Source organism: Halyomorpha halys, unplaced genomic scaffold (genome assembly GCF_000696795.3).
Source record: "Halyomorpha halys isolate HHAL.00 unplaced genomic scaffold, Hhal_1.1 Scaffold37.1, whole genome shotgun sequence".
Taxonomy (NCBI): domain Eukaryota; kingdom Metazoa; phylum Arthropoda; class Insecta; order Hemiptera; family Pentatomidae; genus Halyomorpha; species Halyomorpha halys.
Genome location: NW_027106407.1, coordinates 608,785 through 624,567, shown reverse-complemented (window position 1 = coordinate 624,567; position 15,783 = coordinate 608,785). Strand labels below are relative to the sequence as shown.

The window sequence follows — 15,783 nt, the reverse complement described above, 5'->3', positions numbered from 1 at the left end:
TAGAGGTACATCTTTTATTTAGGCAAATATGTTGCTATTTGGGATTTATTTTTGTTAATTAATTAAATAAAGATTTATTTAATACTATTTTTTTTTTTTTATTTAATAGTGCCCGGTAGTATTCGTCAGTTCGCTTTTGAACCCCCACTGCCGCCACAATGACAATAAAAAATTTCAAAATAGCAAAATTGTTCTTAATGGCCTACTAAGGAGGCCATACTGATGTTTCTGATTCAGAGAAACATAAAATCGACTCTTCTCTTTTTGTCCAATTTTATATGGTATCAATTTAAAGTAAATGGTTTTATTTTCAATAGTACTCCCATCCCATTTTGGTTTAAATTAATTAGTTATTCTATATTGCAACTCTAGTTGCAACATACAGAGTTTCATAATGAATATTCTATTAGGAAGATAAAAAAAACAATATATGTATACTTTTTACTGTGACTGTAAAAGGGCTGTGGTGTAAAGGCTGGGTATACACTTGTTGCCTGCTATTTGTGAAACTACTTGCCTAATGTTTGCAAATTATCAAATATGAAAGCAAAAATAAATTGCATTGAAAATATGTCCTTTTTTAAAAAACAAAACAAAAAAACATTATTTTGTGATTTTAAACATTAGGAGTTGAATTATAAAAATGATCTGATTTTGAAGAATTGATTGATACCTAATAAATCAGAAAAAAGTAGGAATTACTAACAATTAATCCAATTAACAGCTAAAAGTTATAAAGCTATGAATAAATAATAATTTCAATATCTATACCACCCTTTTGATATTGTTGAGTATAAGATCTAAAAGCTATGAAGAATGAATCTTACAGGAAATACCTATAAGATTCATTCTTATAGGAATTGACAGATAATCTGGAAAGCTGTATCACATCTCCAGATGTATTGGGTTGTAAAATATGTTCGTAGCGTTTTTCAATATTTCAATTTAATCCTCTCTGTGTTTATAAAATCATGTTTACTTGGTCAATAATGTTTACATATTCTAAAAAAGCATTAGTTAAGGTGCTTTTATGCATCATTTTCAACCGAGATTCCTTATCTTTAAGTGGTATTTTGCTTGCTCAAAATGGAAGAGAAAAAATTCATTTTTGTCATTTAATGATTTTTTATTTCCGAAAAGGAAAATCTGCTGCACAGATGGTTAGCAAAATTTGCAGTATTTATAGCGATCATGCCTTAGGATAAAGCACCATCCATGATCCCCCCACCCTATTCACCAGACCTTGCCCCAACAGATTTTCACTTATTTTGGGCCCTTCAAAACTCTCTTAATGGGAAACACTTTAATTCGCTCAAGGACTGCCGAATGCACATAGAGGAGTTCATGGCGCAAAATCTGAGAAGTTCTGGGAGGACGGAATTAAAAAATTACCTGAAATATGCCAACAATAGATCCAAATGGGTCATATATAATTGATTAAAAATATTTACAAGAATCTGAAGTTTTTATTGAAATCACCAGTAAAAAACGCAGCAAACTTATTACTATTACAATCTGATATGTAGGAATCTTTATTGGCCTTCCAGTCTTTCTCTTTAACTTGTATTACTTTATATGATCATTCTTCCCACTTGTTTGAAAAATGCTTCAATTGATATTGAAATTTTCTGGCACTATTTATCACAATTCGATTTTGCATTAGTTTTTATTGTCTTATATAATTTCTTATAACTAAAATATAAAATTTTCTTTCCAGCAATACTGATTCTGGAGAACAAACTTCTCCTCCAAGATGCAAACCTAAGCCTACTTTTCCAACTGGTAAGTGATTTAATTGAACAAATTTTATTGCTGAAATTTTATAACCTTTAAAGTAAGAATTTGCAATCCTACACACATTCCTGTGTGTATTTATATGAACAGCAGTGTCCTAAAATGAAATGTTCACAACTGAAATTACATATTCAAAGCACCAATTAACTTACTTATATGAACAGCAGTGTCCTAAAATGAAATGTTCACAACTGAAATTACATATTCAAAGCACCAATTAACTTACTGTAAATACAACTTTTTCATTATTTTTACCATTTTCTCAAAAGTGTGACTAATGATTTTGATAAAACCTGTTGATTTATTGTACAATGCCAAGTAGGTCTTACCCACATTGAAATAGTCTGTCAAATTTTCAAAATATCTTTCTCTAAAGTTCCTTTATTTTATTTTATATATTTTTTTCTTTAAAATAAACTAGACTAATAGTTAGTAGTTATAAAAAATGAATACATACGAACTATAAAAGAATTTGATAATTAACCAAAGGTGAAAAATAGATAGATCTTTTCCCAGGTTGAAAACAAATTTCCAATAATAGTTGTATTATATAATACAATTGTACAATTGTATTGTATAATATAGAGGTGGAAACCCAATTGTTTTAGAAAAATCAATACCTAGGATATACATATAGTGACGTATAGTAATGCATAGAATATAGTAAAGGTCTAGTCTAGGTTTTTTGTTTTATAATGCTTATTCACATATGATTTAACTGATATTGGAAGAAATCCTTTCACATCCTGATAATTAATGCAAAAGCTGTTATAGACAATAAAAATTCTCAAATGCACTCATAATGAATATACTCTAAAAGCTGTTCCAACCCAGATTCGCTCTCCGGTTTCCACATCTTCCTCATTTCATTATTATTAAAACATAATCAACCAATAATGTAAAAGAATATGTAATCAATAATTAAATTGATATTAAATATCATTTTATTCAATTTAATCGAGAGATAAACAAGTAATATCTTTCGTTCTTGGTGTACAAACTTGTACAAAAACTGTAAAACAAATGTGGGATTTTCATGATCTTAGGCTCTAATTAAAAGTTCTCGGAATCAGTAGTACTTTGAAACAGTTTGTGGATGATTGATTGATGGAAGTGGCTTCTTCCACTTCTTTGGTTCCAGTCAGTCTCCTCCTTGGACATATTCTTGATGTCCTGTTGGTTTTCCTTAGACTTTCTATTTATTTTCATATAAAAAAAATGTAATAATGTTTACATAATTTATTGTATGTGATGTATTACAGTATTATACGTAATTCATATAATAATGTTTGTATTTATAGGATTTATATTTATTTTTTAATTTATTTGACAGGAAGAAACATTGATTATAACAATCACAGCAGTCCCCCAGCACCAAGTATCGATAAAAATCTAACTTCTGTTGATAACAATGTTGTTACTTCAGCTCCTGCTACTTCTACTGTTAAAGTTTCTCCTGATGAATCCAGGGGACCCTTTACACCTGAATCTTCACCCATAAATACTGAGTAAGATTTCTTAATCTATGTTCTGTCAAAATAATTACTGTGAAATATTTTATATAAATGAAATATAGAGTATTACAGTGTTAAAGTAACATTATTTTATCCCTTAAAGTTAACATTATTTTATTTTGATAATATAGCTAGCTATAAGATCAGACAAAATTATATGGCTATGGTTTGAATAAGGTCCGTTTACATAAGGTTTGTTTTTACATTTGTAATAATTGTTTTTTGTGAATGTGATGATCAAACTGAAGTCTATTTTTATCATTTAAATAAAATAAATGTTATCCAATTTTAACTGAGGTTTATGTTCATCGTTGTTTAGGAATGTGTGTTACATGAATGTTTGTTTTTACTTTCTATCTATGCCCGTAACAAAATAGAGATCATGAAAAAAAGATTTATTTATAATCTAATTCGTATGAACTCATTCTTATATCTCAAACGTTTTCAGATCTATCTTTTAATGCCATTTTCACAATTTGATGAGAAAAAAAAAACATATGTCTCATTAGAACAGATCCATTAACTTTTACAATTCTTAAAGCCATCCATATTTGTGTGTGAACACTCTCTGGTAGTTTCATAAGGTACTTACAATATAAATAATAACAAACTGTCCTTAACAATACAGAATGATGACTAATAATCATCATGTAAACAGGCTGTGACTAATCCTTACCACAAATTTTATTTTATTTGTTTGATAATTAAACAAAAATAATACATAACTTTGCAACAGTTTTTTTTATTTTGAGGATATTTCTAATATATGATGTAATTTTATTTTGCTATGTTTTGGAGTAACCTATTAAATTTATTCAAATAGCAGGTTAAATAATTTGAAGTCTGATGAAAACAAAACCTCTCGGTGTTATTCTTTGGCCACACTCAAGAATATAGTTGCTTATGATTAAATTAACCTGGAGTAGTTACAGACTACTAAAAAAAATCTTTTTACAGAACCTTTCCACTTAATCAGTTCTTGACTTTTTTAAAAATAAAAATAAACTAATTTAGTGTTTGTGATTAAATTAGTTGTATCCACCTCTGACCACAAAAATCTACCTGTAATAATTAGTTTTAAGTTGTTTTAATTTTGACAATATAAAATTTTCTTTTTACATTTTCTGATGTATGGAGTTCTTAATTTTAAGAAGTGTTTGTTTAGGAGAGTTAGTAATCTTGTGCTTTTATAAACTTTAACCATTCTATTTATTATTACAGTGCTTCCATACCAATCTTTCTTTCTAATTGTCATTAATTGGTGTTTTTTCTTTCAGATTTCAGTACGTCCTAGCTGCACCTACGTCTATTGCAACTAAAGTTGGAGATGAAACTTTGACTTATTTAAATCAAGGACAACCCTACGAGATCAAACTAAAAAAACTTGGAGATTTGTCTGAGTATAGGGGTAAAATCTTAAAAGTAAGTTTAGTTAAATTTTATTTTCATTACTTGCCTTGTAAAGTCAACTTTTCTGGTGATGGATAATAAATAAAAGGGAAAATCATAATTTATTGAAATAAACTATTTATTAAAAAAAAATTATAATGATCCACCTTTAAATATTCTAGAAGAAACTAGAATGATTGATGTTTTTGTTCTAACCCTCATCATCGAAATCATCACCCTTCTGCTTTTCACCATATACCTATTTATTGTGAGACCTTATTCTTTTTTTTACATAATTTCTATGGTATATTTGTTTGGAAAGTTTTGGTGTAGTTCTAAAAATTTACTCATTAATTGTTTTCTGATTATGAATTTCAACTTTTTGCTCTCCTATTTTTCCTGTACATATTAAAAAAAAAAAAACTCAGCAAATTGATATTTTTATTCCATAGCATGGAAATCATGAATTTTTAAGCAAAATTACATCCTTGGAGTAAATTATTTATATCTTTTACTCCATTATGGTTTTTATTTATTGTTTAGGAGCAACTGGTTGTAGTTTAATAGAGTTCAGTCAAATAAGAACCCAGAAGAGATCCCTATAAAAAGTTTTAGACGCTGTGGCCTTGCTGGAAACGAGAGGGCAGACCAGGACCAGCTAGCCAAGGAGGGGACCTTGGGCCCGCCATTCGACTTTGACCTCAGCCTCAATGAAGTAAAGATGCTTAATAAAGCCACCATTAGGCAATGATGGATTAGGAGCCACCCCCATCACGATGCCAGAGATGCCATCCACCAATTTACTCGACAAGAACAAATCCTCATTTTTTGCTTATGCATGAGGCACAGCTGTCTCAGAACCTACCTATTCTGAAAGCTCCATATTGGCTCCACTCCTCTCTGCGAGTGTAGAAAAGGTGAACAAAATGCTGAGCACAAACTCCTAACATGCAAGCAGAACAGACGCTGACGCTCAGGACTTGAGTGGAGAATTTGTCCTTTGCCAGTTTCTGGGCCACTACCCTTTCAACCTTCGGAGAGTTGAATCTTTGTATGAATGATTAATGATTGATAGTGATTGTGCTGAGGAATTAGAATGATGAGTGATTTACCCATTGAATATGGTGAATCTTGATTTAATTAGCTCTGAGACAAATGGGATATTAAGGGCATGATGTTGGGTATTGTTGATTACATAGTAAGGAGCAGTGTTTCATGCTATTAGAGGAAAATAACAAAAAACATTAATATATGTATATATAGTTGACCATAAAATAAATAGTTGTAAACTATTTTTGTTTCTCCTTTGACCGCAACCCTGACCATCTTCTTATATAAAAAAACTTTAATTTTTTTTTTATACCTGGGGAAAATTTGAGTTTACATAGTTGAAATTTGTTATCAATCCTCCCCCCTCCAAAAAAAAAAAAAAAATGCGGAAAACTTCCCAGCTTGGGGAAAATTTCAAAACTTTCCATTAAGATATGATTGAAGTATGAAACTTAATTATTAAGTTGACTTAAATATAGCAATCTGATTATGGTGAAATATTTTTCATTATATAAATACTTCCAAATCTAAGATTTGGTTTATCTGGACTTGATTAATTTTATTTATTTCCAATTTCTACATTTAAGAATCTTCATCCTTGAAATCAAGTAACTGATTAATTTTTAATATTGGTTTTCTTGTAGAGTGTCATTCGCCTTAGTTTTCATGAAAGGCGTTTACAGTACATGGAACGTGAGCAAATGGCAGCTTGGGAAGCTAGCCATCCAGGCGATAGCATTTTAGAAGTTGATCTTCCCCTTTCATATGGAATTTTCGACATTCATCAAGACCACAATCATCTGAATGCTGTCGAATTTCTTTGGGACCCGACTAAGGAAGGTGGAGTTTATATTAAGGTAAGAAATTTTGTTTTCATTTTATTTTTTATGACATCAGTCCATCTTGTTCTTAATCACTATATTAAATTAGTTTTAATATCATTCATATACATTATGTTATATTTAAAAATACATATTCTGATCGGAGACAAAATTCAGTTAAAACACGTAAATACCGTTTATAAGGCCACATTTTACAAGTATAGGTTTGCACCATTTTCCAATTTCAGGCACTTTTTAAGTAGTGATCGATTTAACTATTTTAATCTCCTCTTCCCGTTTCAAGCAAATATTTCAAAAGTGACATAGGACCGTGCTAAAAAGGGTTTTTAGAGGGGCTGGTTTGCTAAGATAGGATTTACTTAAGTATATGTTCTTACCTATTTATTTAATTGATAAATTTAACTTTTTTTTCTGTTTAGAAATTTTTTTTTTATATATATATTTCTAGTTTATGTTTTTGCTTGTCTCTTTTATTTATTATTTACTTATTCTAATATGTCTTTTTTTGACGGGGGCAATGTTAGCAGCGGGGTAACACGCCAGTTTACCAACCCACAGGTGGTCAGATCAAATCCCGGTTCCACCCAGGCTTTTTTCAAGTGCAAAATTCACTCACAACCTCCCCTTCCCCGAGCATTTGTGAGGCCTGTTAGCCAATGGGTGGTATTCACAAAAAAATAGGCGTGGGAATGATGAACCCACCCTACGATAAAACCATGCCAAGAAACGTGCGATGTATTAGGAAATACTATCCTAAATCCTACTAGGAGGACTTGGACCTCCATGGTCTGCTGCCCATATAATAATAATAATATATATATGTCTTTTGGCCAGAAATGACTTTTTTTTTTTTTATTATTCTCAAGGAAATTATTCCTGAAATAATGTTTTATTTTTTCTATATTATTCTATTGACTATATTTTCAACCACCACATTTCCTCAAATCTTGATTAAGGTTGTGCCATTTTTTTAGCGAACATCCTATTTATCAAAAATGTTTGAATTTTTTGTCATATAGGTGCATTATTAATATAAAAATATATGCAAAATTTAGTTTCATATTTTACTTTAATTAAATGTAGTTGTTAAGTTTATTTTGCTAAATATAATTTTATTTTTCAATCAATTTCTATTATTTGCTATACCCTTTGGATTGCATATTGTACCCATTTGGATATTTTCAGACAAGATCTGTTATCAATATTTATTCAAATTTGAAATATTTTGTTTGAAAATGAGATAAAACAAAAAGAAACAAGATATCCTTACACAAAAATTTTAGAAGAAAAACTGATGTTTAAGAACCATTAAATATTATTGCAAAACGGAAGTGATCAGTATTGTGAGATTTATTGAGAAACTACTGGTGTAGGACTATAAATACTTATTTATATTGTCAGTTATTCTTTATGATGTGTATATTTTCTTTTAGGTAAATTGTATTAGTACTGAATTCACCCCAAAAAAGCATGGTGGTGAAAAAGGTGTTCCCTTCCGAATTCAAGTTGAAACATATTTACACGATGACAATATTATCAGAAGATTGCATGCAGCTTCATGTCAAGTCAAGGTTTTCAAGGTATAAAAATTATTAAGGTTTTTATGTTTTTAAATTATTATTCCAACATTATATCAAATAAATAAATAATTATATTTTAGTTGAAAGGTGCTGATCGCAAACATAAACAAGATAGAGAAAAGATTCTGAAACGCCCTATAATTGAACAAGAAAAATATCAGTGCTCATACGAAGTCACCATCTTGACTGATGTAAGTATATATTTTTGCATTTTCATTTGGACTGAACTTAATTTCCTAATCATATTGTTTTATTTTATTCATTTGATTTTTTTTTGTTTACAAAAATAATTTAGTGTATTGGGAAAATATAGGAAGGATTTTTCAGAATAAAAACTTACATGGAAAATAAAGATTAACCCTTCAAGTGAAAAACCTTGTACCTATAATATTGTTTTATTTTACAAACTATTGTTTTCAAAAATACTTCCGTTATTTTTAAATGTAAATCCTCTGGAATAAACTGTTATTTCCTTACCTGCTGTTTGCTCTAATACAGCTCTAAATTGTATGTAATGCTGAAAGTCTTGAAAAGTTTTTTTCAGGTATTACTCGTTAATGAACAAAAAAATTATCAAACCTGTAGTTACAAAATTGTCTACAGTAATATACGATTCTATTTATTCTTAATAATAGTCTGGATGATATAACAACAATTTACAAGTTTTATCTTTGGGCTTTGAGTAAAACATAAAGTAGGTGGGAATGTACTAATAAAACTTATGATTGGAAAGAATAAGATGTATAGATACACCACTAGTGTGCCAATTTTTCATTGTCTGAAAGACTATCTCTAATAAAGGTTCTTACTATAATATTTGATAAAATGATTTTTCAGTATGAACTTCCTCAAATTTGTACTCCTATTCGGACTTCTTTGTCCTGTACCACTTGTTCTCTAGATACCATATACTATTGTTTCTTTTATTACTAAACCTATTGACCTAGCAGTCTCATTAAGAGTAAGGAGAAAGTTAGAGTCTATCTTAAATGATCTTCTTATGATGTCAACATGATTGGCATACCCAAGCAGTTGTACAGTTCTGTTGATTATTGTGCTATCGATATGAATTTTGGAATTACTGATAACTTTCTCAATCCTGATGTTAAAAAAACAGACAGGCTAACAAATTTTCTTGGTAAACACCCTTACTTGAGATAAGTGACTTGGCTAATTCAACTTGCGTCCTTTTACATGACATTCTATGTCATCCATCATAACCTGGAACATCTCTGTAGGCATTTGTTGGGTATTCCGCATTCTTCTAAGGCAATATAAAGTTCTTTTCTGCTGGTAATGTCTTAAACACTTTTAAAGTCTATGAAATGGTGATGACCAGGGAAATGAATACTTTTAACTGGAAGAAAGTGTGGGAGAGATGAAACTCGGTAATAAAGTAAATTTAGATATTCTACAGAACATTATAAGTTTGGTACCACCACTTCCTCTAGGATTTGCCACCATTTTGAAAAATGTTGGCCAAAATCTGTTTTTTTTCAAAAAATCTTCTTTTTCTATGTCCTTGAAAAAAACCAAATGTCAGTCCTCTGCTGTATTGATTTGTTTGTGACCATTATCATTGGGCAGTGTTGACCAATTGTGTTACTGCTTGTGCCAAACTTTGGCATTTATTCCATCAGCTACAATTTTTATATCATGGTTAGGAAATAGATGTGGGAATCTCTCAAGTATGTTGTGGAATTCATCCTTTTTGGTTTCAGTTGCTACTCCTTTATTGGCATAGTAACTTACTATGCCAATAAATATGCTTTTGCACTTATATTTAATTATTTTAATTATATTATTTTATAATTATATTATTATTTAATTATATTAAATATGCTCTTGGACTAACAGGTTTGAAGTTCAATACTAGTTGGCAGAAGTGTCTATTTCGGTAGATAGATGAGGGTTCGTGAGATCCTCCACCCACTATTCACCTCGTAATTCTTCCCAATTATAGTTAAACAGTTATCTTCCCCTAACATCTTGGTTTGCTTGGCCAATCGTTATAAAGAAGGTACTCTTAATTAGGAAAACATCTGGCAGTTGGGCATGATCATGAAAAAATAATCACCTCTTTCCACACGTTCACGAATTAGTACTTCCTTACAAAGTATTGATTTCCTCACCCTTCCTGGGTCGTAGCGTACAGATTTTCATTTTCATATATCCTTTTAGTTTTAAATGAAGTGTATTGATGATCATTATCTATTTATAGGTACCTGTCAGTAATGATTTTGATTACACCCCTGCCATATCTGTACCACCTCAGATCGCTAGCTCTGAATTGTAAGTACACACTTTTTTTTTTATTTGTACATTATTTAAATTCTTAATTAGTACTGACTGAATATTATAAGATATTTTGTTCACCGTAAGTATTCAATTGTATAACTGGCTTGTTTTTGAATTTTCTTTAATTGAAGGGATATTTCATTTGTTTTGTTTAATTTTTTTTTCTATGGAGACAATTAATAGAAACATTGATAATTACGTTAATTGTTTAAAATTGTATATTTACTCAAATATATTATCAGATTAGAATTACTTGTGTTAACGAAAGGTTGCATTTGAGATGGTATCATAGAAAATTTATCATAAGAATACTGTAGGAATGTTTAAATTGTGGTTGTGACATCTTATATTCCTATAGCTTCGATATGGTGTCACTGGTCTCACTAACCTACCAGGTACTGTTTTTCACAGCTCTGACATTAAAGCACTCTTGGAGAGATCTATGTATAAATTTAAAAAAGTATTGATTTATTAAATTTATTATTTTTTTTTTTTTTTATGAGATCTATTGGGATAAAGTGTTTTAGTTGAATAGAGTATTTAAGATCAACTATCATACATAAAGACCTTAATGTTCCCTATGTAACCGATCTAGCCCGAACCAGATATCACTCCTAACATTATGAACTCCCTAACCACTCAAACCCCCTAGTTTCTAACCTTGCATCCTCTTCCATTCCTGACAATCCTCCAAGGCGCCTGAAAAGAAGATGGCCATGAGACCTGCTAATGTAAAACGTCATTAGAGTGGTGCCAATGGGTAGTTTCTCTACACGCCTGTAACACTCTAATTTAACCGAGATCAGATTTACTAAATGTATTATAATGTACAGTTGTAAATAGCAATAAATAAATATTTAAAAAAAAAAGATTAACTGATTACCTATATTGTGTGAGATGTCTTTCAACCACAACTTTATTTAAAGTTAATTAAATTATTAATTTAATAATACATAATTTTGAATCAAAGCTTCATCATTAATTTTTCCAATTTCAGGGTAATTTTTATATTACAATATTTTATTGATTTGATTAGAATTTATCGAACAAATCTCCAAATGTTCTAACCCAATTGTTTTCCCTTTAAACTTAGCGGTTTTCAACTTTCACTAAAGTCAGTAAAAAGTATTGACGAAGACACACAGTGGGTCGAATCGTTGGCTATCAGTAGATGATTTTGATTATTTTGTGATCCACAATAATTCTTAATGACGCCATCTGAAAGAAAGATTAGAATTATACGTGAATTCGAAGATGATCAGGGCTGTCAAGACGTAATTAAAAAACAGTTTCAACTATTTATTAGTGGCCTGTATTCCTACCCACACTACAGGTCTTCGTTAGGGATAAAATAAAAAGATAAAGAGTAGGTAAAGCTAACGTAAGAGCTTTATACCAGTAACATAAATAAAACAGATATAAAGATGAAAGTATAAAAATACATCCATCTAAGCATAAAACAATAATATCAAGGAAGTTAGGGATGAATACCAAAAAGAAATATTAACTAATATAGTAATAAGTAATGAATTAATTACTTTTTATCAGTTAATTACTCATTATTGGGGGCGCAGTGACACAGTTATAAGGCACTATGTTACTAACTCTGGGTTTCAATCCGACTGTGTTAGATAATTCTTTTCTTTTGCACTGTAGCCATGAGTCAATCCTGTGGGTTCTGGAATCCTCCTGAGGTCCATCCAGCCTCATAAAGTTAGTACCTTTGATTGGGGAAAAATGGTTGAGCATGATCTTGAAAAAATCACCTCCTTTTCTTGACCGCAATCCTGTCAATTGTTTTTCTTTTGAAACATCAGAATGTTTGATTGATCTTCCACTCATTGAAATGCCTATTCCAGGGTATAAAGTATACTTTTTGATAAGAGATCAGTGTACTCCATTCTAACATACAATTCTTATCAGATCTATATAGCTGTCAAATACAGTACAGTCATAGGTTTCATGTACATGGTGAATTGGTTGTTATATAGAGGGTGTTTCACAGTTAAGAGTCCTAACTGAAAATATGAATGAAGAATCTCAAAACAAAAAGAAATTCCTTTGAAGGTTAACTCATTAACGCTTGGTTTAGGAAATATTCATGTCTAAAGATTTTCATTGTTATAAATTATTTAGGTTATAAGTAAATCAGGTATATTAATAAATAAAATTAGGTATAATAAGTAAATCAGTATGTGTTCCAATTTCTCTATAATGAAAAATGTAAATATTAACATTCTTATTGAATGTTGTTTAAAGTGATTATACTTGAGCATTTAACATATACTCGATGTCTTTCTTCCACAGCAGCAGTGGTCAAACAACACTGTATATGTGGTAATGCAATGCTCACATCTCTGAATTTTTTGTTTGGGGCGACATTAAATAAAAAGTCTATACAATCCCAACCAATGACCTTATTTCTTTATTAAGAAGATTAATTTAAATTTGTGAAATAATAAGACATATCTAGTGCCGTTCAGCCACTGTTCCTCTGGAAAAAAGATGCTCATTCTATCTCAATGCTCAAGTTAATGACTTTCAACAACATTTAATATGAAAGTTGATATTACCATTTCAGTAATAAAGTAGTTGGAACACATATTAATTTGTTTATTATAACCTAAATAATTCGTAGCAATGAAAATGTGATTATGTCGATAACTTCTAAAAATGAAGTATTGATGGATATACTTTCATAGGAATTTTTTTTTTCATGTGAAACCGTCAAGTCATATTTTCAGTTGGGACACTTAACTCTGAAACACCCTGTAGATGTACCAGATTAATTATTTTTACATGTGTTAGTATTTGTCTAATGTTACATTGTTTAGTGAACTACTTTTTCTTTATTCTGTCAAGCACTGCGTTAGCTAGTAATGAGTACTTTTAACTGCCTCATACTTAGTGATGGTAACATCAGGAATAAATCTGTGTTATCTGTTCTGTAGCTTTATGTTATCATTATTCAATGTGAATATTGTAATACACTGCTTCATGCTGAATGAAGACTTTTTATTTATAGACTCTTTATTCTATTGACTGGAGACTGTTTTTTAATCCAAGTTTATCCAGTTTATAATTTTCAGTAATCCCACTAAGCCCATTAAAATTAGACTGCTATATTGTTGATATTTGTATAAACAAAAAAAATTATGATAAACAAAAAAAAATACTTAAATTAAATACTTTGGTTTGAAAATTAAAATAAGGCAAACAATAGTTATTATATGAAAAAGTCCTTTATTATTAAGGAAACTAGGAATTTCTTATTCTGCTACATAGTAATGGACAATTCATTCAAAAATTATAAAAAATAAATTAATAAAAAATCTGCTAACAGTGGATGAAAAATATTGAAAATAGTATATGGCTCACAAAGAGATTAATTTAAAATAATTGGATGACGTGTTACTTTCTTTTCTAATTAGTATGATCTTTGCTAAATCCTATCAACTGATTATATCATATTAATCTGCAACTTCCTCTATTTCTTTTTGTGAAAATCTTATTACCATGTTGGTTTTTTTTTTTTTTATATGGGTAAAAGCCAAATTAATGTTATAATGTAATATTTTATTTTTACAGGAAATTAACTGAAATTGACTATTTTAACATCATACTAGCATTGTGGTTTCCAATTTATAGAAGTTTTTTTGTCTTATTGTCATGCAGTGGGGAGGGGGTTTATCTAGAGATAATCATCCTATTCAAACTATGATGGGGGGTCAAGTTTTCATTTCATAGGACTGCCACAGAAATAAAAGTAAACCCTCCAGGCCAAATTCAAGTAAAAAATTGAACCATCTGCGGTCCACTTAGCCAGAAACTGAATTATTGCATCCCCACTTCTGACTTGTAAAAAAAGGGGGTCCCTCTAGAAAATATTTAATAATTTGGTTGCTTAAAAGTGCATTTTGATGCACTTAAATTAAATATTTAACAGTTAAACACCTTTCAGCTACTTTTAACAATAATTCCTCATAAAATTTGAGGAAACTAATCATAAATTAGTTGGCAAAACCTTAATTCCTTAACCATAGAAAACATTGGTCCTTGATGAACTTTCCCTCTCCTTAGAATCTATCTATTCACTTTTATCCATTGATGACATGTTCGAATGTCTGTCCTAGAATCTCCATAAATTCCTAAACCAACACACTCCTCTTAAAACCCGTACCTTCAAACGCTCTCTGGCTCCCTGGATCAACTCAGAAATAAGAAATTTAATGAGAAGACGAGATGCTACCAGAGACGCTGCTAGAAGTTCAGAGTACTATTCCACCTTTAAGTCCCTCCGAAAACTTACCCAAACATCCTTACGCCGCGCCAAGGAGCAATACTTTCACAGCATCCTATCCCCAGCACCTGCACCTGATCCTAAATCTAAATGGAAAATCCTTAAGAACCTCTCCATTATGTCCTAAATCCTGTCCATATTACCCAGTTGATCCAGACGAGCTTAATGCTTTCTTTACTGCTCCTCCTCCTTCAACAACCTCATGTGAATTTTCATCTCTTCACATCCCTGAAATCCCATTTGATCCCAATAACTTTTATTTCTTGAATATTTCTCCAGACGACTTAATCTCAGCAGTCCTCAAGTCCAGAACTAATGATTACGGCCCAGACAATGTTCCTGTAAAGATCATCAAACTTTGTCTCCCTACCATTCTTCCTGGCTTCCTGCACATTTATAACTTCTCCCTTCAAAATTCCATTTTTCCCAAAGCCTGCAAGAAAGTGCTCATCCGACCATTGAACAAAGTACCTTCTCCTTCTTCAGTTTCCAACTTTCGGCCAATATACATTTTATCCAATTTGACCAAGCCACTAGAAAGATTAGTCCACTCCCAACTTAATAATTTTCTCAAGCAAAAATCTCTCCTTAATCCTTTCCAATCCGGTTTTCGCTCTCAACATTCCACACAATCCGCTTTATTGAAAATTTCTCAAGACCTCCAATCCGCTATAGACAATCATCATATATCGATTTTAGTTCTTTTTGATTTTTCTAAGGCATTTGACACAGTTAACCATAAGATCCTCCTCAATAAACTCCAAAACCTTTCCATGTCAAATAGTGTCCTAAAGTGGTTCCTCTCCTTCCTGTCCCATCATTTCCAAACAGTTGTCATTCCGAACAAACCTTTTTCCCCTCCCCTCCTTCTGTCACGAGGTGTTTCTCAGGGATCCTCACTTTCACCAACCCTTTTCTCTATTTATATCAAGGATCTTCCTGATTTCATTCACCACGCACAATACCACCTATATGCAGACGATCTCCAAATCTATCTGTCCTTCCATCCCTCTGAG

At 30.7% G+C, this 15,783-nt stretch overlaps 1 protein-coding gene across 1 annotated transcript in view; it reads left to right on the top strand.

The window, feature by feature from the left end:
• gem (gemini) overlaps positions 1-15,783 on the top strand; it is a gene marked incomplete in the record, with an annotated part of 67,864 nt that overhangs the window by 19,342 nt on the left and 32,739 nt on the right. Inside the window, 7 exon segments of the mRNA XM_067044761.1 lie at positions 1,718-1,782; positions 3,128-3,302; positions 4,586-4,730; positions 6,392-6,604; positions 8,023-8,169; positions 8,250-8,360; positions 10,391-10,461. Coding sequence (XP_066900862.1) covers positions 1,718-1,782; positions 3,128-3,302; positions 4,586-4,730; positions 6,392-6,604; positions 8,023-8,169; positions 8,250-8,360; positions 10,391-10,461 — 927 coding nt within the window.